The 21,729-nt window shown below is 45.6% G+C and overlaps 4 protein-coding genes across 5 annotated transcripts; 2 read left to right on the top strand and 2 right to left on the bottom strand.

Annotated features, from left to right (window-relative positions):
- The first annotated feature begins 425 nt into the window (after nucleotides 1-425).
- LOC110538179 (kelch-like protein 11) lies at nucleotides 426-5,867 on the top strand. Its single transcript, XM_021624817.3, has 2 exons — nucleotides 426-1,037; nucleotides 1,342-5,867. Exons 1-2 carry the CDS (start codon nucleotides 475-477, stop codon nucleotides 2,924-2,926), a joined length of 2,148 nt encoding a protein of 715 aa, XP_021480492.1. The 5' UTR covers nucleotides 426-474; the 3' UTR covers nucleotides 2,927-5,867.
- A 563-nt stretch (nucleotides 5,868-6,430) lies between these two features.
- On the bottom strand, nucleotides 6,431-9,038 carry LOC110539166 (kelch-like protein 10). The gene is made up of 5 exons (XM_021626127.3): nucleotides 8,748-9,038; nucleotides 7,997-8,483; nucleotides 7,265-7,882; nucleotides 7,029-7,178; nucleotides 6,431-6,929 (listed from the first exon to the last, which is right to left on the bottom strand). The coding sequence occupies exons 1-5, from the start codon at nucleotides 8,942-8,944 to the stop codon at nucleotides 6,561-6,563; spliced, it is 1,821 nt and encodes a 606-aa protein (XP_021481802.3). The 5' UTR covers nucleotides 8,945-9,038; the 3' UTR covers nucleotides 6,431-6,560.
- A 321-nt stretch (nucleotides 9,039-9,359) lies between these two features.
- LOC110538178 (cytosolic 5'-nucleotidase 3) lies at nucleotides 9,360-16,261 on the top strand. 2 transcript variants are annotated; one of them, XM_021624816.3, is made up of 9 exons: nucleotides 9,360-9,600; nucleotides 10,419-10,517; nucleotides 10,646-10,715; nucleotides 10,856-10,902; nucleotides 11,093-11,178; nucleotides 11,968-12,057; nucleotides 12,236-12,398; nucleotides 12,594-12,794; nucleotides 13,007-16,261. In XM_021624816.3, exons 1-9 carry the CDS (start codon nucleotides 9,598-9,600, stop codon nucleotides 13,115-13,117), a joined length of 870 nt encoding a protein of 289 aa, XP_021480491.1. In that variant the 5' UTR covers nucleotides 9,360-9,597; the 3' UTR covers nucleotides 13,118-16,261. The 2 variants fall into 2 exon arrangements, with proteins under 2 accessions (XP_021480491.1, XP_036794129.1); XM_036938234.2 differs by having other exon boundaries at nucleotides 9,411-9,600; nucleotides 11,038-11,178.
- A 476-nt stretch (nucleotides 16,262-16,737) lies between these two features.
- Nucleotides 16,738-21,599, bottom strand: LOC110538177 (peptidyl-prolyl cis-trans isomerase FKBP10). Its single transcript, XM_021624815.3, has 10 exons — nucleotides 20,965-21,599; nucleotides 20,079-20,224; nucleotides 19,714-19,903; nucleotides 19,486-19,631; nucleotides 18,954-19,143; nucleotides 18,698-18,843; nucleotides 18,351-18,540; nucleotides 17,851-17,993; nucleotides 17,543-17,706; nucleotides 16,738-17,335 (listed from the first exon to the last, which is right to left on the bottom strand). The coding sequence occupies exons 1-10, from the start codon at nucleotides 21,156-21,158 to the stop codon at nucleotides 17,147-17,149; spliced, it is 1,698 nt and encodes a 565-aa protein (XP_021480490.2). The 5' UTR covers nucleotides 21,159-21,599; the 3' UTR covers nucleotides 16,738-17,146.
- Between the last annotated feature and the right edge of the window lie 130 nt (nucleotides 21,600-21,729).

Below are 21,729 nucleotides of genomic sequence, written 5' to 3'. Positions count from 1 at the left end.
ATTGTTTTTTTTTACCAGATACATTAATATCATATCCAATAACAACAGAGGACGTAGCTCCTAATAGGCCACTATCTTCGTTTACTCAAACAGCCAGTACAGCTGAGGGTCTACTAGACGACGATAGAGCTTATTCTTCAGACCTCTGTCCTGTTTTATGTGCTCTGGGGGTGTCATTTCTGTACATTCATGGCAAAGTGATTCTACTCCCTTATGTAACAGAGCGGGACTATGTATTGGCCTTGCTCTTTTATATGAAAGAACATCCATCACATTAAATGAATGGAAACATCCATGTGTAGCTTCCATTCAGGTCATTCAGACACCCACTCAGAGAAGGTGAATTGATGATACCCTAATTTGGCAGAGAAAGCGGAGGTTGAAGAAGCACAAAAGCTTCTCCTGTCAGCCACAAGTGAGTGGGATGGGGCTTTACGTCACACGCCGAGCAGTAACGCCTTGCAACCACTGCGCATGTCAGTAATTCCGTCTGTTTTGAGTTTATGTATGTGTGTCTGCGTGTGTGTCCTTTCCCACACGAGTTTACTGCAATTCCGAATTCTTACAACCACCGCCAGAATGGCAGCTGCACCCCCGAACCCAGACGACTCTAGCCGGGGTAGTAGCGGTAGCAGCACGCCCAGCGTCCTTGTCGGGGACGGGGACACTGAAGAGGCCGAGGATTTCACCTCCTCTTCCCACTGCACAGAGCTATCTCGGCGGCAGAACGAACAGAGGAAACAGGGATTGTTCTGCGACGTGACGCTGGCCTTCAGTAGTGGGGCGGCAACCGGGAATGTTCAGAGCTGTGAGCTTTCCGCTCACCGTTCTGTACTGGCCGCTGCTACGGACTATTTCACGCCGTTGCTGGGAGGGCAGTTCTCCGAGTCGCTGTCGGGTCGGGTTGAGATGAAGGAATGGAGCGCTGAATTGGGACCAGACCCGGAGACGGTGGAGAGTGTCATTCAGTACATGTACATCGGAGAAATACGTGTGAGCACCTGCAATGTGCATGAAGTGTTAGAGCTTGCTGACAGGTTTGTTTACAATTTACATAAGTGTTCCTTTTAATGTGCATAATCCATTTCATCGCCACATGTTAGTACTTGATTATTTGTATGTAGTTCAGCGACATAATGATGTTGTTTTGGCTTACTGGAGGTGTCACAAGCATATTGGTTAGGGTTTAGGGTCGGGATGTCCCATGCTTCCCGGATAGCACTGACCATCCTGTAACCTGTCAACCCTGAATTTGAGTGTGCTGAGTTCATGGGTGTCATAAATGGCCTTGCCAATGTTTGAGTCTCATGTTCTGTTATTGATTGTGTGTTTTGGCTGCAGGTTCCTGCTGCTGCATCTGAAGGAGTTCTGTGGGGAGTTCTTGAAGAAGAAGCTGAGCCTGGCCAACTGTGTGGCGGTGCACAGCCTGGCTCACATGTACACCCTGGACCAGCTGGCTCTGCGGGCTGCAGACATGATCCGACGCAATTTCCACAAGGTCATCCAGGACGAGGAGTTCTACACCCTGCCCTTCCACCTGGTGAGGGACTGGCTGTCTGACGCAGAGATCACCGTGGACGAGGAAGAGGTGCTGTTTGAGGCTGTGGTGAAGTGGGTCCAGAGGAACACAGAACAGCGGGGGAGGTACTTTGAGGAGTTGTTCCGTCTCCTCCGGCTACCCCAGATTAAGCCCACCTGTCTGACGCGCGTGGTGAAGAACGAGGCACTGGTGGCTGCCAACCAGGCCTGTCTCCGCCTGGTGTCCGATGCCGTGGAGGGCCACGCCATCCGCTGTGAGAACCTCAAGTCAGCTGACCTGGAGTTCTGGTCGTCCTACATGGCCTCCTTCCAGCCGCGCTTCGGCCAGAACATGGACGTGATCATGGTGGTGGGCGGGGTGTCGGAGGGGGGTGACTACCTGAGTGAATGTGTGGGTTACTTCATCTACGAGGACCGCTGGGTTAACCTGCCCCACATCCACAACCACCTGGATGGCCACGCCATCGCCACCACAGAGTCCCACATCTACGTAGCGGGATCCATGGAACCGGGCTTCGCCAAGACCGTGGAGCGCTACAACCCCAACCGCAACACATGGGAACAGGTGAGCAACCTGACCACACGTAAACACTCCTTTGGTCTCACCTGTATCAAAGACATCCTGTATAGCATCGGTGGCCACGGCAACTTCAGCCCCGGCTTCAAGGACGTGAGCGTGTACGAGCCTGAGCCGGACAAGTGGCACAACCTGGAGTCGGCGCCCAAGATCCTGCGGGACGTGAAGGCGGTGAGCGTGGAGGACCGCTATGTATACGTGACGGCGCGCACGCCGGTGGACACGGACAACGAGGACGGGCTGAAGACGGTCACCACACGTTACGACACAGAGAGCCGCCAGTGGCAGGACGTGGACTCCCTGCCGCTCATAGACAACTACTGTGTGTTCCAGATGGCTGTAGCCTCCACCAACTTCTACCACACAGCCTCCTGCTGCCCTAAGAGCTACACGGTGCGGGACGAGGCCGCCAAGCAGAAGATCAGCGCTCACATATCAGACGAGATCCTGGAGAGCTTGCCGCCTGAGGTCACCAGCGTCGAGGGCGCCGCCATCTGCCACTTCGACGAGGACGTGTTTGTGATCGGCGGCTGGAAGAACAGCGATGACGTGGACAAGCAGTACCGCAAAGAGGCCTACCGCTACTCTGCCGAAAGGAAGCGCTGGATGCTGCTGCCGCCCATGCCCCAGCCGCGCTGCCGCGCCACCGCCTGTCACGTACGCATCCCCTACCGCTTCCTGTACGGCTGCCAGCGCTACCCCATGCCCCAGAACCTGGCCCGCCAGCGGGACCGTATGCAGCAGATGCAGCAGCTACACCGGCGCACCCTCACCCTGCGCAGGCAGCTGCAGTCTCAGATCGAGTGCTGAGCTGTCACAACCCCTGTCTGTCCATCACACCCACCCCAGTGGGGGAGCAGCCCAGTTCAGATCCAAGCCCCAAACATCCCCTGGAAGCCATCGTCATCAACCCCCACCCATAACCTGCTGGAGCAGCGGCTCCTATGTTGCTCTCATGTTGGTTCTCTTTCAAGAGAACTCTGTGCCAGATCATCAGGTTGAGACTATGGTGTTGGTTGAGATTATGGTGTTGGTTGAGATTATGGTGTTGGTTGAGACTATGGTGTTGGTTGAGACTATGGTGTTCAAGGCTGGGAGATGTGGGAGGGATGTGACTCTGTGCTGTCCAGGTGTTAGTCTATGTGGGGAGGACAGGCTGAATGTTACAAATGTGAATAGAGTGTTGTACAGTGACCAACATCGGACTACACTACGTATGTACGTCAGGCACAGGTGATGTTTGTCTTTTTATACATGCATATAGTATATAGTTGTATATGTATACTTTTATTATATATAAATATTTTCTGTCCCCCTTTTATGCTTATATGATGTAGGCAATGTGACCCTTCAATACAGCAGAATCTATATTCCTCCAATCCAATGTGCTTAGTGAAGTCCGTCGCTCTCTATGACATTCCATCAGGACACTGATGGTCTCTCCATGCAAATATCATTCATTCATACATACATACATACACACACACACACACTCTGTCCAGCTGTAGGGTCGGGACAGTACCAGTATTGCGATACTCGTTAGTGTCGTGGCAAGTGAACGTAACACGAAGCAGATTTAACTTTGTTAGGAAAACAAACATTTTATGTCATCCAGAGTCTCATTTCTTTTTCCAAGCTATAGCACACAAAATGTTACATACAGCTGGTTATTATAGGACCTAAGGGTTCGGTCTGTTTCGTGTATTCATTTTTGCCATGGAAAAATTATTGCCATACTGGTGTCATCCTGGCCCTACCAGTCAGTCGGACCAAACCCTTACCAATGCCTGATGGCTTTTCTGTGCTTTATACTAGTCTCATCTGAATGGCTCTGCTTGTTGTTATTATAGCTTTGATACAGTAGCTTAATATGAATGAAAGGAGAATTGTCTTATATTTATTATCAGATCTACGGTCCAATCAAGAGTGGACAACTTAATTAGTGATTTACCATCACTATGTGGGCTGTGGTTTTCCCCTGTTTCCTTAATGGAGCGCAGTAAATTAGACTTCTCTCCTCCCCTGGTTGCTTATTACTGACGGTCGATAGTGTATTTCTTTGAGCAGTCAGTGCAGAGAGGGGTAGTCAAGAGAGAAATCTCCCATGTGGCATCAGTTAGAAAGATAAGAAGTTGGAAAGGAGAATGGAGATGGTGGGAGTCTGAGACAGATGGAGAGTTTATTCATCCATCCCCATTCTCTTAATTAGACTCGTGTGCACCCATCCGTCTGCAAGAGTGATGGTCATCATTCTGTTCATGTCTGAGTCTTGTGGAAAATTCTCCTTGTCAGTGTTTTCTAACAGGTATCTTAATTAAAATATTATTAATAACTTTTTTTTTTTTTTACCCAATTGGTAGTTAGTCTTGTCTCATCTCTGCAACTCCCGTACAGACTCGGGAGAGACGATAGTCGAGAGCCGTGCGTCCTCCGAAACACAACACAATGACCATTTAACCCGGATGCCAGCCGCACCAATGTGTCGGAGGAAACACCGTACACCTGGCGACCATGTCAGCGTGCACTGCGCCTGTCCCGCCACAAGAGTCGCTAGTGCGCGATGAGACAAGGACATCTCTGCCGCCCAAATCCTCTCCTAGCACTACGATGCAGTGTCTTAGACCGCTGCGCCACTCGCACGGCCCCTTAATGAAACAGTCTTAACTTGGTAACATTCCATTGATAATTTGAAATACCATCAACCATTCTGTTTAATTATTCTTCAGTCTTCTGCTTGTCACATTCCCTTTGGTAGGAACATTGTGTAGAAGGAGGGAGGTGGGAGTTTATGAATGTTTCACTTCTTATTTTGTCTGCATTGGTTTTTATTGAGTTTAATGGCTGGAGGGTGTGGTTCCGATCGGGGACTTGATAACGTGTGTATCTGCGTATGGTAAAGAATGCTTGGCAAAGCTGTATAAAAAGCATGCTTCGTAGTGCACTTGTCTACCCCTTAATCAGTTGGTAATATGTAAGTCTGAGTGGGTTTACCTGTCATATTTGTCTTCAGATATGGCCGATTTGCATTTTTTTTTCTTTTAATTGATCATTGAATCCAACACCAGCCGATAATCTATTCTGTTCCCATGTGAGAAAATATGTACACTACAGTGATTTGCATAGTAAACCAAAATGAATGTGATGTGAAGTGTGAGAGAAACCTGTTGCTGTACCTCAGGCTTATTCAGGGGTTCATCTGATAGATCCTGCCACATTGGTGTATGTTCTCCTCACCCTCCAAAGACGGTCAGATGAGCTGTATAGACCAGTGGTTCCCAACCAGGGGTACTTGGCCTATCCACAGGGGGTACTTGAAAAGACTAAGTCCATAGGGTTAGTGGTAAAATGCACAGGGGGGGATTCTGGGCAGAGCAAAATTCAGTTGGTGGTAACCAAAAAAGATTGTGAACCACTGGTATAGACTAGAGGGTATCCTTATGTTACTGAGCGGAATGACCATATCAAGGTGAATGTGTTGCCATTGAGTTCAAGAGTTCATTGATTGTTATAAGCACTATCCCTGAAGCTAATTTATAACGTAAAGCACTATAATTTTGAGAATGCAATGAAAGTGTATTTCCTCAGTTTTGTTCCTCTTGCATAGCATTTGAAAGAATATTATTGACATATGTAGGAAATATATATTTTGCTTTGCATGTGGCAGTCTGGCATTGTGTCAATATATTGGATGTAAAAAAAAAAAATGCTGATGTCATCACTTGCAATTAAAATGTCAATTTTTTTTATACAACCTTGGTTTCCCATCTATCTTGTGTAAGGGGTTATCTAAATTCTGAATGTCATTTTGGTCAATATTATTGGGCAGTTTTCAAGACTAGCTTTATATACATCTGTCTTTTCCTTGGGTGGAATGTTCTCCTCCAACGTGACAACCTCCTTTTTTAATTCTTTAAGCATAGAGAATGATAGAGAAAGCATCCCAATATAGCATCTATGAGAGCATGGGCAGTGTCATTGGGGCAATCTCCATGTTTAAGTAGTCCATTTTCTTCTTCACAATTGGCTGATCCCTCCTGATGACCATGAGGGATCAGCCAATAATGTTGGAAGTCCCACCAGGTTGACAACATTAAAATGTTGGAAGCCCTCGATGGCACTGCCAATTCTAAAACAGCCTTTTGGCCACTAGAGGCCTCTACATGGACATTAAACAGTGCTATGTACTATGCACAGAGTCATTGGGCATGAGCCAAGCACAGTTACAAATTCAGTACAGTCAATCTTCCCTTCTACTAACACAGTAGAAAAATAATAGTACAATCACCCTTGCAGATGCAATAAGAAATATAGACATTTATATAGATATATGGGATTTCCTCTGGGACATGCAGTAGTGGATTTATTTGCGCATGATAAATGCCAGTGGTAAGTGGGATACGGTGGGCAGGAAGGGGTAAGGGTGGGGGATAGGGGCGAGGGGACGTCACACAGACAGGATGCTGTTGGAAGCGGAGAGCTTCAGCTCTTCCCGGGGGGACTGGAGGGAGTCCCGGGGGGCTGCGTACTGGGCCACGTTGGGCAGCCCGTGCACCACGCAGCAGCTGAGGGCACTGCGGAAGATGCCCATGTCGTGGGCGTCGTACCACTCCTCTGTTTTCTCGTCATAGCACTCCACGTTGAAGGTAGTGGTGAAGCCATTGAAGCCCCCCACCACGAACAGGAGGTCGTCCACCACCTCAATGCCAAAGTTGCTGCGCGGGTTGAACATGGTGGGCACCGTGCGCCATGTGTTGGTCAGCGGGTTGTAGGCCTCAGCGTTACGCAGGCGGTTAGCCCCATCGAAGCCGCCAACCTGGGAGAGGACAGGAAACTTGAGTCAAATATTTCTTAACTTTCAGCTCTTACTGAATAAGGTGCTGAAATGCATTGTGCATGTGAATGTTCTGCTCACCGCATAGACCTGCTCTGCATAGGCGATGACCCCCACACCACTGCGCCTGCTTCTCATGGGGGCGGTCAGAGTCCACTGGTTGGTCTGGGGGCTGTAACTCTCTGCTGTGAACAAACACTCATTCCCATTGAAGCCACCACAGATGTACACCTAGAGAAAAGATCATGCCAACATTTTATTATCAAAAGTCATTATCCATCATGAAGTTCTCTCCCAGGTCCCTCTGTTCCGCTCACCTTGCCATGTAGTGTGGTAGCACTGGCATCACTCCTCTGCTCATGCATGGGTGCAATCAGGGTCCACTGATTAGTCTCAGGCTCATAACACTCAGCGGTGTTCAGTCGTACGTAACCATCAAAGCCACCCATGGCATAGATACAGCCATCCAGCACCGCCACACTGACGTAGCAGCGCCGCGAGTGCATGGGGGCCACCTGGTGCCAGGTCCGTGTGACAGGGTTGAACTTACGTACACTGTTAAAGTAGTCAACACTGTCAAAGCCACCCACACAGTAGACAAAGCCATTGAGGTAAGCAGCTCCATGGTAGGCTCGAGGGCTCTCCTCCTCCCGGGTCACATTCACCCACCGGTCAGCCCGCGCATCATATGCCTCAATGCCATTGGTGGGGCTGCCACCGCTCCAGCCACCGATGGCCAATAGAATGGCATAAGGCAGACGTGGGCGGGTCAGAGGGTTGCGGAAGTCAGTGTTGGAGGGCCCGTTCATGTTCAGGTCGTACATGGCCTTCAGGGCACTGATGATGATAGGCTTGCAGTCATCATTGTCCTTCACCAGGGTATTGTTCTTCACATTGTTCATGAAGTAGTCGGCTGTCATCAAGGACATGCGGACCTAAGCACACAGACACAGACAGACAGACGTGTGGTTAGCAGTTGACTAGCCCGACACCCAAACTTACAAAAGTTATCCAACAGTAAAACATTGACACTATTGTTCACCTCTCACCTTGGGCAGCAGCACAGAGACGTGGGCCTTGCGGTCCTGAGGCGAGTGGTTGATCCAGCGTAGGACCGCCTCAAACACAACATCCTCCTGCTTCACATTCAGGTCGTCCTTCTCGATGATGTCACAGAGCTGTGCCAGAGAGAGCTCCATGAACTCCTCCGAGAAACGCACCATCTCAAAGTGGTGCAGGATGAAGAGGTAGGCCCGGCGGCGCAGATCGGGGCAGGAGTAGAAGTCCGCAAACTTGCAGATGCCGATGCAGTTCTGCAGACAGAGCTGGGCCTCCAGATAGTCGCAGCAGGCCCTCACGATCCCCAGGATGCAGAACTGGTCTGCAGCCGCCAGGAGTGGTTCTACATTCTCTGCAGTCACAGGCACAGAACGTGTGTAGGCATACTCGATGATCAGGCGCATCATGTCTGGGTTCACACCAGGAATGCTGTAGACCCGCTTCTCCACGTTGTTCCAGCCGCTTGTGAAGAGAGCACTGTGGGTCAAGGGTCAGGGGTTATAATAATACAGGGAGATAGAAACATCCTCAAGGACTCAATATTCTTCTCACTACAGCATTGCAATTGAACAAAGTTCCTCAGGACTCCCCAAAAGTAACTAATAATTACAGAGAGTTGGACCAAGGCAGAGATACCATAAATCAACGAAGTTCTCGCATTCTCATTCAAAGCCAGAATGGGAATGTTGTCTGGCCAGCACATCCCAACCCAACCTATCCCAACCAAGGGAAGCTACTCACCGGAAGTATGAGCTGCATCCACAAAGGATGTTCTTGTGGGCATTGAACTCGATGCCATTGACTTTGATGACCACATCACAGAGTTTTCCCTCGAGACGTAGCTCGTTAAAGATTGTACAGGTCATAGCACTCATTTTCCTCTCCATGTTGCATCTTTGAAATTTGATGGAGGTGGCCGTCTCTTCCAGTTCATTCATTCCTTGCGTAATAAATCTATTATAAACTATATTTAATGGGGTTTTGCTAGCTCTTCGGCTTAGACATTTAGCTGGTTTACTACGGCAGCTGTGTTCATCTAAGGATTGTGAATTGTGAAGTTCCACTTATATTATGTTCCAAAGTTGTTCATTATTACATCACAGCGATGAGCAAATGGAATCAGAGCATCAGCCTCACTTGTCATAAAAAGTTTGTGTTTCATTTGATCTATCTGATTTATATGCCTACTGATGGTACAGTGAATGTGTAACAGTCATTTAACACTAATATTTGACACGACATAATACGTGTTATTAAATACAGTCCATTTCAGATTTAGTGAGAGAGAACGTGAATTAAGAATACATAGAAGCACACAATTTGCCACAATACTTTCTTAATCTGCTCTATCAGAACATAAATTATATTAGGAACATGTAATACTGCTTTTGTGGTACTGGGGAAGATGTTAAACGCACACACTTACTTCCTCAATTTATGCCAGCAAATGCGAGCCCTCGGTGTAGACTGGTTATTGCAGCATAGCTAAATGCTAGCTAGCTAGTTATATAACTCATTGATTGAATTTCTAGCTAGATCCATCGTTTGGATCTTTGAACTTTTGTTGAATTAAACAACATCTCTCTAGAAAATGGTATGTGTACTTTATTTTCCTGATTGCCACTGAGTGAATGACTGAAATGGCTAGCTAGCTATTTAAACGTAACTTTAGTTATTACAAACTACCTGCCTAATTTATATTGCTAGTTATGTGACAGTGACATAACATTACAATCCCAAAAAGTAAAATCACAGAGTACTTGTTCATGCTTGTTAAGTATGTGATTGGGTTATTAGTTTACCCTAGTGTAAGAATCCATTAATTCAAGTCCTAGCTGTGACAACAGCTGCACATGAGGGGATGTCATGCGATAGATATGTGAAGAGTTGTCTAGGCTACAGCTCCTCAGTACAGTATTCTAACTATGTATCAGCTGGATGCATACGATGTTATCCGCAGCAGGACTGCTGTTAGGTTTGGGACACAACATCAGGAGTCTGATGTGACGTTATTGATCCAACCAATACACGGGCTCCCGATGTTGTGTCCCAAAGCTAGGCTGCTGTGAAATCACTTTAATCTGTGCTCTGTATATGGTAAATGCTGTAAACAGCAGCAAGCACAGTGGCCTTCAGTGAATATGAGGGTTTATCATCACATAAGTGTTTAGGGGTGGCAGGTAGCCTAATGGTTATGAGTGTTGGGTAAGTAATCGAAAGGTTGCTGGTTTGAATCTCTGCGCCAACTAGGTGGAAAATCTGTTAATGTGCCCTTGAGCAAGGTACTTAAGCTTAATTGCTCCTGTATGTCACTCTGGATAAGAGTGTCTGGTAAATAATAACAATGTAGTGGAGAAATATTTATCTCTTCTGTTTCTTTCTCTCCTCACTCCTTGTCTCCCTCCTCCATAGATCCCGGAGCTGTCCAGTCCCTCAGTGTGTATGAGGGACCCTCAGAGGGTGGAGGAGATCATCAAGGCCATGCAGAAGGCTGGCACCAGCACGATTCAGGTCCCACCACAGAGATCCTATTCAATTAGGATTGTATATATGATTCTATGGGTACCACACCCAAGTGTTTTGATTTATTCTGAGATGTTTGCTTGATAATAGGTTGACAATGTCTCTTGCTTTTTCAGGTGATTTCAGACTTCGACATGACCCTCACACGGTTTGCCTACAATGGGAAGCGGTGCCCTACCAGTCACAGTAAGTACAAAGTCTGGGATAGATTGTACGGAGAAGATACTAATGGATACGTAGAGTTAAGCGATCCATATCTTGTCACTGATGTTTTTTTCGACAAGCCCATGAGAATGATGATGATTGCATCTGTATTATTTTTATAGATATCCTGGACAACAGCAAGCTCATCAGTGAGGAGTGCAAAGCACAGGTATATTTAATCAGAAGAACAACTAGAGCACATGACAGAACATCCTGTGATTTGGCAGATAAACTTGTGTAGATTAGAAAAACGATGACACAAGATTCACTGCTTAAATGAGTGGAAAATAACTGTCTTTTCTAGATGCGTACTAGCCCGTTTATCCTTTCTGAGTGTTGTCCATTCTCCCTCGGTTCAGCTGAAGGACCTGCTCAACACATATTACCCCATAGAGATCGATTCCAAACGGACAGCGGAGGAGAAGCTACCACTCATGGTGGAGTGGTGAGTCACAGCTCTCTGAGCCAATCACTGCCCTTCTCGACCAGTAACACATCACTTTGCTGTCAAACTGACCAATACCCTCTGTTCTACATCAAACAAAGGCGCCTCCCTGCAGTCTCATTTAACCAATGAGTCCCACTGTTATACTGACACATTTTTAAAAACTTCTAACCCGTTTTAAACATTGTATGTTTAAGCTACAGACTTATGGGTTGTACCATCGGATTCGTCTTATTCTTCAGCGTCCAAACATTCGTCTGTGTGAAAAGCTATCGATGAAAAGCTGAGACTCTCACGAACTCACACGCTTTGCTCTATGACGCTTACAAGCTACAGAAGAGTCGTTAGAATGTAAGGGGTTCTTCTACATAGAATATCGTAGGAAATTCTTGGACAAAGTGTCTATAATACTGTAATAAGCTCACGTAGCTCACAACTCCAAACAGTTGACATTGACTAGTTGGATATTCATTTGCCACTGAGTAAACAATTTCTCTACAGCATTCATATCAATTCATTTTTATGAGTTTTTTGCTTCAGCAGGCTTTCTTTTCTTATTGACATTTGTCAATAAAACTCATGAATGCCACTGTTTATGTCAGATTGTTCTGTGTTCTACTTGTAGCCCTGGTTGTCCTGAAAATAAAATGGTAAAACACTTCATTGTGAGGCTAAATATAAGGGCTGGACATGCAGATAAATGAAAGTCAGATAACTGAAAAGGCGATTTTTGCTGGGGTCTCGGGACTGATGGGGTTAACCAATCCCCTTGTTTCATGCATCCCATAGGTGGACTAAAGCCCATACTCTTCTGGTGCAACAGCGCATCAGGAAAGACCTGCTGAAGGATATGGTGAAGGAGTCCGATGTTATGCTCAGGTGAGAAGACCCTGCTACTGTTGCCAAACCACAATTATGGCTGTTTAGTAGTGTAAAGTCATCGATAGCATAGATATACAAATTATGAAGCCATATCAAGTCAATAATGTTAATGACGACCAGGATGATGACTATAATGGTAGTGATTACAGCGCTATCTATGCTGCTGTCTCCCCAGGGAGGGCTACCAGCTGTTCTTTGACCACCTGCAGGAGCACAGCATCCCTCTGCTCATCTTCTCTGCTGGGCTAGGAGACGTGCTGGAGGAGGTGATCCGCCAGGCCGGGGTCTTTCACCCCAACGTCAAGGTCTTCTCCAACTACATGGACTTTGATGAGACTGTGAGTAGGCTATCACTGACACACAAACCACAGTATTTACAATACAGGTAGCCTCTATGGAGTTGAGTAGGGAGAGGGGGTTGTCATGAAAACACTTAGTTTTGCGCTTTTCCTATGCTGGTGACGACGCAAAGACTGGGTAAAAGGTTAGTGGTTTGAATGAGGATTCAACCCATTGGTGTCCCTCATTCTCAGGGAGTGCTGAAGGCCTTCAAAGGGGAGCTGATCCACATCTATAACAAGAGGGAGGGAGCTCTGCTGAACACGGGCCACTTCCAGGAGCTGAAGTCACGCCACAACGTCCTGCTGGTGGGAGACTCTCTGGGGGACCTGACCATGGCTGATGGGGTGCACAGCATGGAGAACATCCTCAAGATCGGCTTCCTCAACGACAAGGTAGGGTAGTACTGGCTACACGTACACCAAAGATCTCTCTCTCCCACCCTAATAAACCCTCAACCATGCAAGAAGTCATGTTTTTACTCCGAAATTGTATTTTAAGGCAATTGACTTGTTTTAATGCACAGTCAGCTTGTTCAAGCACTGTTTAAATGTCGTTGGACATTGACCCCTTGTTAACCGTTCCCTCTCTGCATGATCTTTCTCAGGTGGAGGAGAGGAAGACGTCCTACCTGAATGCTTATGACATCGTGCTGGTGAAGGATGAGACCATGGAAGTGCCGAACGCCCTACTGCTCCACCTCACCAGCACCAAGTGACCTGACCATGAACTTCATCTCACTGGCCAATCAGTAACGAGCGTTCCGACGCTACAGGAAATATGTCGTGCTGGTTTAGAAAGCTCTTGCTCAGGAAGTGCCAGTAGTCAAATACCATGAGCCAAGTCAGAATGGTATTATTTTTGGTCTTTTACTAAAGCTCCAATAGATGTTTGTGTGGGTCGCTGGGATGGATTCCAGACTGTGTCGCCCTTCCACGCTCCTCCAGTTGAATCCTTGTTGAACACTTACAACTTGAGAGCAACATCCTTTATAGTCCTACAATTTGATTTGAATTACTCTACTCAGCAACCCTACGGTCACATTCTCAATTGTTCAACTGAATCATCAATAGTCCAACTGAAATGGAACAGGGAAACTAGGTGACTTCCCCGTCTGGTAAATGTGTATTGGGTTTGTGGGGAGAGAAACGTTACTGGTGATATGTATGCTCTGTCTACATATGAGGAATGTACAGCACCAGTAAAACGTTCGGACACACCTACACATTCAAGGGCTTTTCTTTATTTTTAAAATGTTCTACATTTTAGAATAATAGTGAAGACATCAAAACTATGATATAACACATTTGGAATCATGTAGTAACTAAAAAAAGTGTTAAACAAATCAAAATATAGTTTATATTTCAGATTCTTCAAAGTAGCCACCCTTTGCCTTGATGACAGCTTTGCACACTCTTGATATTCTCTCAACCAGCTTCACCTGGAATGCTTTTCCAACGGTCTTGAAGGAGTTCCCACATATGCTGAGCACTTCTTGGCTGCTTTTCCTTTACTCTGTGGTCTAATTCATCCCAAACCATCTCAATTGGGTTGAGGTCGGGTGTTTGTGGAGGCCAGGTCATCTGATACAGCCTGGAGGTGTGTTGGGTCATCGTCCTGTTGAAAAACAAATGATAGTCCAGCGGGGTGTAAACCAGATGGGATGGCGTATCGCTGCAGAATCCTGTGGTAGCCATGCTGGTTAAGTGTGCCTTGAATTTTAAATAAATCACAGACAGTGTCACCAGCAAAACACCCCCACATCATCACACCTTCTCCGTACTTCACGGTGGGAACCACATACGCAGAGATCATCCGTTCACCTACTCTGCATCTCACAAAGAAACAGCAGTTGGAACCAAAAATCTCAACTTTTAACTCATCAAACCAAAGGACAGATTTCCACCGGTCTAATGTCTATTGCTTGTGTTTTTTGGCCAAAGCAAATCTCTTCTTATTGGTGTCCTTTAGTAGTGTATCTTTGCAGCAATTCGACCATGAAGGACTGATTCATGCTGTCTCTTCTGAACAGTTGATGTTGAGATGTGTATGTTTCTTGAACTCTGTGAAGTATTTATTTGGGCTGCCATTTCTGAGGCTGGTAACTCTAAAGAACTTAGAGGGGGTTTTCCTTTGGTCCTCATGAGAGGACCAAAGTGTTGGTCCTCGTGAGAGCCAATTTAATCATAGCTCTTGATGGTTTTTTGCGACTCCACTTGAAGAAACTTTAAAATTTCTTGAAATGTTCCGCATTGACTGACCTTCATGTTTGAAAGTAATAATGGATTGTAATTTCTCTTTGCTTATTTGAGCTGTCCTTGTCATAATATGGACTTATCTTTTGTATACCACCCCTACCTTGTCACAACACAACTGATTGGCTCAAATGCATTAAGAAAGAAAGAAATTCCACAAATGAACTTTTAACAAGGCACACCTGTTAATTGAAATGTATTCCAGGTGACTACCTCATGAAGCTGGTTGAGAGAATGCCATGAGTGTGCAAAGCTGTCATCAAGGCAAAGGGTGGCTACTTTGAAGAATCTCAAATATAAAATATATTGGGATTTGTTCAACACTTTTTTGGTTACTACATGATTCCATCCATATGTTATGTCATCGTTTTGATGTCTTCACTATTCTACAATGTAGAAAATAGTACAAATAAAGAAACACCCTGGAATGAGTAGGTGTGTCCAGACTTTTGACTGGTACTGTATGTATGCATGTGGGTGCTGTTGTTTAGATCTAGGTGTTGTCTTCTCTGTATAGATGAAAGTTGAATGAGTTATGGTTTGTTTGTCATGTGGGACCTATCTTTGTCATATAAAGGGAAAGAGGACAGGATAGAGGGCAATCTAACTTGACTTTTGCCGTGTCAGTTTGAAATGCCAGTGTTTTATCTTAGTGTTCTATACACTATACGCCATTTTTTTTTGTTTCGTGAGACTTTGTTCTCGCCCTTTTTTTTTTGAGAAGTGTCTATTCAATGAGAATGATTACAGTAAATGAGGTTCATGTTAGGCACTTATTTATTTTCAGCTCTTAACAATAGACTACTGTTTTATGTGGATATCATCAGTATGGAATCTGATGAGACTGTGTCACAGTATTATGGCCTAGGGTTGTGTGCGTGGCTACGTTTTACAATTGACTTTTTTGGCGCCACAGTGCCACCATGTGGTCAAAGTAATAGTAATTCGAGCCATGTGTATATATTGACATTTACATCAAAAAAATCCATCCACCTTTAGCCTTGATACATCGAAAGTACATGACAAAAGTAATAGAATTTTGAATATTTGCCATGTTTATATTTTCTCTGAAATGCCATCACTTTCTGTAAAACAGCAGAGTTTTGATTGTGTTGTATATTTTAGAGTCCAATTGTTGCCTTTTAGAGTCCTGTAAAAGTAATGGTTGACCTATTCGGTCTATGGTGAAGAACATCTGAATATTTAGTACTTTTCATTTTTTGTATGACAGCAAAACATTTAATTGCCACATAATGGAGGTTTTTAGTTCTTGGTACAGCCAAGGCATCTGATTCTATTGCTATTATTAGTATGTTTTGCCAAATTATAGTATAACATTTTCACCCAGTTACATGTTTAAAGATTTGAAGTGGAAATCCATTCATATTAAATAACGTTGTCACTGGTACAGTACGCAAGAATCCGGTCATACATTTCCCTTGAGACGTGTGTTACTGGGGGGACAGTGTGTTTGCTACATTGTATTTTGAGGGGACAGTGTGTTCGCTACATTGTATTTTTCACCTGTATGAGATATGTAGGCAGAACAGGATAACCTCTCCACAACTGTAAATAAAATGTGGCCACTGAACCCTTGTTTCACTTCATCTAGGTCTATTTCCTTTTTGTAAAACATGCCAAAATCCAATTCTGTAATCACTACTGATGCCATTCCCAGGGAAATTTATATTAATGTTATTCCCAGCCTACACAATCCCTAGACAAGGGACATGGATCCCAAACACGGGAAACAATGCATTTTTTATAGGTTTTTATTAGAAAAACAGATGTTGTTTATTATGTGATGTATATTCTACAATGCAAGGCACTTACACAATCTTGTATTGTACAAAATAGCCACTCTTAAAATATACAACCTACAGTCTTAACATCATTTTCATGTCTGGGAAGAAGGGGAGGGGTGGGAGACAGCCATGTATTCCTATCAGCCATTTTGAAACCAACTGCATTGCATCCTGGGAAGAAGGACCACCCCAAATGGCTGACAAGGTAGTTCAATGAAAGTGCTTTTAGCTAAATGTGTCTGAGTCAAACATTTTTTGAAAACATTATGATGCAAAACTGGAGAATAAGTTATTTATAAAAAGTATAGATGGACCACATTTTCATAAGGCAATTTACAACACATGGAAGCAGTCCTTTGTTTAAATAAGTATGGACCATTTTGGGTTATTTTCAACCAGTGGAGGAGGCTGCTCAGGGGAGAACGGCTCATAATAATGGCTGGAACAGAGCAAATGGAATGGCATCAAACCATGTATTTGATACCATTCAACTTCGTCCGTTCCAGCCATTACCACGAGCCTGTCCTCCCCAATTAAGATGCCACCAACCTTCTGTGTTTTCTACATAATAAAATGTATTTAAGAGCTCCACTAGTTGGTAACCCCCTAATTGCATAGATTCTGTCTGTCAGTCTGTTGTGTCTCTCTCCGTCCCCGCACCCCTCTGCCCGGCTCGACTGTACCCCCTCACAGCTCCTCATGTCTGGCCTTGTCAGAATCCTCCTCCACCTTCAGTTTGAGCTCCTCAGCCACTATCTTGCCATCACTGTTGCGGTCCTGGTTGTTGAACATGTCCTTGATGATGCCGTCAGCATCCATCCCTGGCCTCAGGCGACCTGTGCCCTCTGCCACCTGGAGGTTTATGAAGGCTGTGAACTAGAGAGAGCAGAGAGAAATATTAGAGTTGTCCTTTCAAGAGCTACATCGTTTAAAGAATAATTGCAGTTTTAGATGATCACCTGACTTGTCCTGACCTACACAAGGATGTTACCAGTGCCTTACCAAGCAAAGGGCAGAATTTATTGGGTGAATCCTGACTTTGATTGATGGATCATGCTAAATGTCTGGCGTGTGTTATCTTACCTCCTCCAGAGGGACAGATAGATCTTTGTTGAGGTCCATGGCAGGGAACAGGGGATCCGGGCTGTCCCCCAGCCACACAAACATGTAGCCGTCAGGCACTCCCTTCTGCAGGTCCAACAGCTCCAGCTCAAAGTGCAGCACGGCACTGCTGGGAACACCCTTGGCTGCAGGGACATGGAGGGGAGAGCATGATGAGAGACATAGAAACAGTGTCGGAATATTGGAATGTCCAAACGCAAGATATCGCCACGCAGGATTTGGTTCTGGGTTTCAAGATGAAAGTGATCATGACTAGTTCATTCCCTCACCTCCATTTTCTCCATGTCCCAGGTGGGGTGGGACGATCACCACTCTCTTCTCTCCCACACACATGCCCCTCAGGCCCTCGTCCAGACCCTCAATCACTTTGTTGGCTCCCAGGGTGGTGATGGGGGCATTCTCATAGTGGTCCCTGGAAGAGGAGGGAGATCTTGATCAAGGCCCCACCGATGCTCCAACTTGCTATCAGTCCGTAGGAATTAAGTATGTAGCCCTATACTTTCTACGTTGTAAGATGTATATAATATGTAAGATACAGTATATAGTTATAGATATGGCTGGTTTCTATGTCTTGGTTATATTTTGTATCATATATTTTCCTTTCTACACAACATAAGTAGCTGATAAGTCTTCCTGTCTGTTGGCGTGGAGTCCTAGTGATATCAGTCAGACAAGTAGCCAGGGGTGATTAGATTACATGACTGGATCAGGCGTTGCAGTGTGGCGTTGCAGTATGGCGGTGCGATGGACAGGAGGCGCTCCTACTCACGAGGAGTAGAGCAGGGTGCCGTCCATCAGGGAGCAGTTGTAACGGTATTGGATCAGGTCGTCCACCTCACTGGTCAGGTTGCACTTCTTGGGCTTGCTGGTCACCTTGATCTCAATGAGGTCCTTAGGGTTGTGGAAGTCGATAACGTGGATGTCGAAGACCAGCACGGCCGAGCCGGGGATGAGGTCTCCTAGAGTGGGGGAGGAGGAGAGAAAAAAAGAGAAGGGAATTTGAATAGGAGCAGGGACAAGACTCGGCGTGGCCACTGGACAGTAAGACATGTAAATGCTACTCTGACTCCTCCCACCCCAAAACCTTTGGCCAATGCCACAGAGCCACATACTCACCAGTTCCCTTCTCCCCATAGGCCATGTGAGGAGGAAGGATGACACGCCTCTTCTCCCCAATACACAACCCCTGGAGGGCCTTGTCCATGCCCTGGATCACATAGCCCATGCCAATGTAGGTATTATATGTGCTGTTGCGCTGGTAGCTGCAGAAAGAGGAAACATAGCAAATGCAAATTAGTGTCAGTCTTTACAATGCGCCTTTTCACTCACACAAGTCTTGGTTTGACAGTAGATGTATTAAACCCGTTCCTACCTGGTGTCAAAGCCAGAGCCGTCCTGGAAGGTGCCGTTGTAGTGGTAACGAATGTAGTCTCCCACCACTGTTTTACGGGTGCAGGTCTTAGGCACCTCCTTGACCACCACGGCGATGTCATCCTTAGGGTTGAACAGGTCAATCATGAAGACCTCAAACACCAGGGTGGCCTGGGATGGAATCACAGTGCCTGGAAGAGAAGGATGGGTGTTTAGAGTCAATTATATTATCTGTACACAGCCCAATGCAAATCTTACTTCCTCGGAGGGGGTGGTCCACAACATTGTTTTTCATCTGTAATATATATTTTACCTGCATTTAACTAGGCAAGTCGGTTAAGAACAAATTCTTATTTTCATTGGCGGCCTAGGAACAGTGGGCCTAAGAGAGTGGTGATTGTTCAGAGGCAGAACAAGAGATTTTTGCCTTGTCAGCTCGGGGATTCGATCTTGCAACCTTTCGGTTACTAGTAGTTACCATGTCCCTTCTCTTCATAGACTAGGGATTATAAACAGTGGTTACTAGTAGTTACCATATCCCTTCTCCTCATAGGCCAGGAAGGGTGGGATGATGATGGTGCGTGTCTCTCCCACACACATGCCGATTAGACCCTCGTCCATACCCTTAATGAGGTAGCCCATGCCCACGTAAGTGTCATAGGTGCCGTTCCTAGAGTGGCTGAAAGAGACATGGACGGAACGGGTTAACACACACACACACACACACATACAGCATGACTGAGAGTAGATATGGACCCCACCTGGAGTCGAAGGGCACGCCGTTCAGCAGTGTGCCATTGTAGTGATAACGGATGAAGTCAGTAGCCTCCACGAGGCGCTTGCAGCTCTCAGGTTTGCTGAGGGTGCGTGTCTGGACCTTGTCTTCTGTGTTCCAGATGTCGAGCAGAACCACGTCAAACACCAACACAGTGTCAGCAGGGATCACATCACCTAGGAGAGAGAGACAGGTTGGGAATTCATTGTGTGCCACTGGAATATACGACTGGGGACAGCATCAGAGGATAACTATTTGTGGAATTTAGTTTGTACAGGGCACACCATCTGGCGCCAGGCCCTATGTAAACTGTAAAGGTCATATAAGAGAATGAAATGAGTTGTTTGTTACCTGCTCCTATGCTTCCATAGGCAAGGTGTGGGGGGACGGTAACTTTTCTGCGCTCATTGACACACATGCCCTGAACTCCCCTGTCCAGACCAGTGATGAGACGCCCCAGTCCCACCTGCCCACTGAAGGGTGCACCACGTTCATGACTGAAAGGGGGGATGGGTAGAAGAGAGGTTAGATGGAGAGAATAGAAGAGACATTCCTCAAGATTACAAAGATTATATTTCTTTCAATGGTAGGCGGGGTCTAGTCAAGTTATTCTGTTCTATTCCTATTATTATATTAGACTATTTATATGCATTTTAACTGGTTGTAAACCATGTATCTAATCATATCTGAATGGGTTGTGTGCAAATAATAAACTAAGTAATGAACAAAACACAAAAGTAGGCCATCGTAAAATAACTAAACAGGCATTTTAAGAAAAAGCCTCAACCAGCCTATCAACCAACTGAATTCAGCTGTTCGTCTTTGCATTGAGTGTGCGTGGCATTTCGTAGTAGTAAACACCATTGAACGATATTGTGCTGAGCGCTACATAGGCCTCGTTCGAGGATGCGCATGACACGCACCAACGCACACGGCAGTTACAATGTATCTGTGCAAAAATGCATAGCGCTGGGATAAAGTTACAATGCATCTATGAAGAGCAGGATCTTCGATACAAAGTTTCAAAATGGTTGCTTAGAGGGGCTGCAAATTTAGAGGTAGGACACGTCTGCAACAGGCCAACTGCGTGAGACCATAGTTAAACGAAAATGTCCTCCAGCCAGCACAGAATGTATTTGCACAGGAATCAGATGCAGGAATCAGTGCAGAAGAGCATCAAAGCAGGGCAAGCCTATGTCAATAGACCTATACAAGCGAGTCGTGCGTCGTAGCTTACCTTGAATCGAACTTTTTGCCGTCGGTGAAGGTACCGTTGTAATGATAACGAACGAAATCTCCCGTTTGCACTTCTCTGGGACAAACTCTTGGAATGTCATACCGATCAATAACCACATCTTCTAACGGGCCCGGGCTACTGCTTACATAGGTTCCCGTTACACAGAGAAATATTAACGCAAATATTGACTCCATTATAAACGTATTCCCTGGTGTTTTGTTAAAGTATGAAAAACAGACGGATGATTTCGCCGTGACTTCTCCGTTGGCTACCGTCTATAGATGCAGAAAGAGAGAAGTGCGGACGTAGCTTCTGCTCGTTCAGAAGGGGGAGGTGTGTGGCATCCAATTCACCCCCTCCTCTTTAGAGGAATTCTGTAAACGTGTAAAGTAGCCCTCGGCCACATATAATAGGCCTAGGTATCTGACTCGAGCGCAAACCAGAGGAAGCCGACCTAAAGCACAGCCTACTATGTAATAACGTCTGTGCTATACTATTTACAAAGCCTTATTATTTGAATGCCCATCGAACATAGACAGTGAGTGGAAGTTATTTGCACTGTGTGGGAATACCCTACCCGCTTCTATAGAGAAGCTCATTTAACGGGGAGACGCCCATCTGGCTGAGTCGGAAAGAAAGGCCCAGAATTATGTTCTCGCAGGTCCTAAATTCCAACCTTTGGTCTACTTCTCTACTTAAATATGAATGGTTATTTATCTAACATTTACAATGGCCTATGTTAATTTTCTGCTCATATTTTCACTG

The sequence above is a fragment of the Oncorhynchus mykiss genome, chromosome 12 (assembly GCF_057628025.1).
Source record: "Oncorhynchus mykiss isolate SJ-2025 chromosome 12, ASM5762802v1, whole genome shotgun sequence".
Lineage (NCBI taxonomy): Eukaryota > Metazoa > Chordata > Actinopteri > Salmoniformes > Salmonidae > Oncorhynchus > Oncorhynchus mykiss.
Note: the sequence above shows the minus strand (reverse complement) of the source record. Positions and strands in the feature narration are given on the sequence as shown.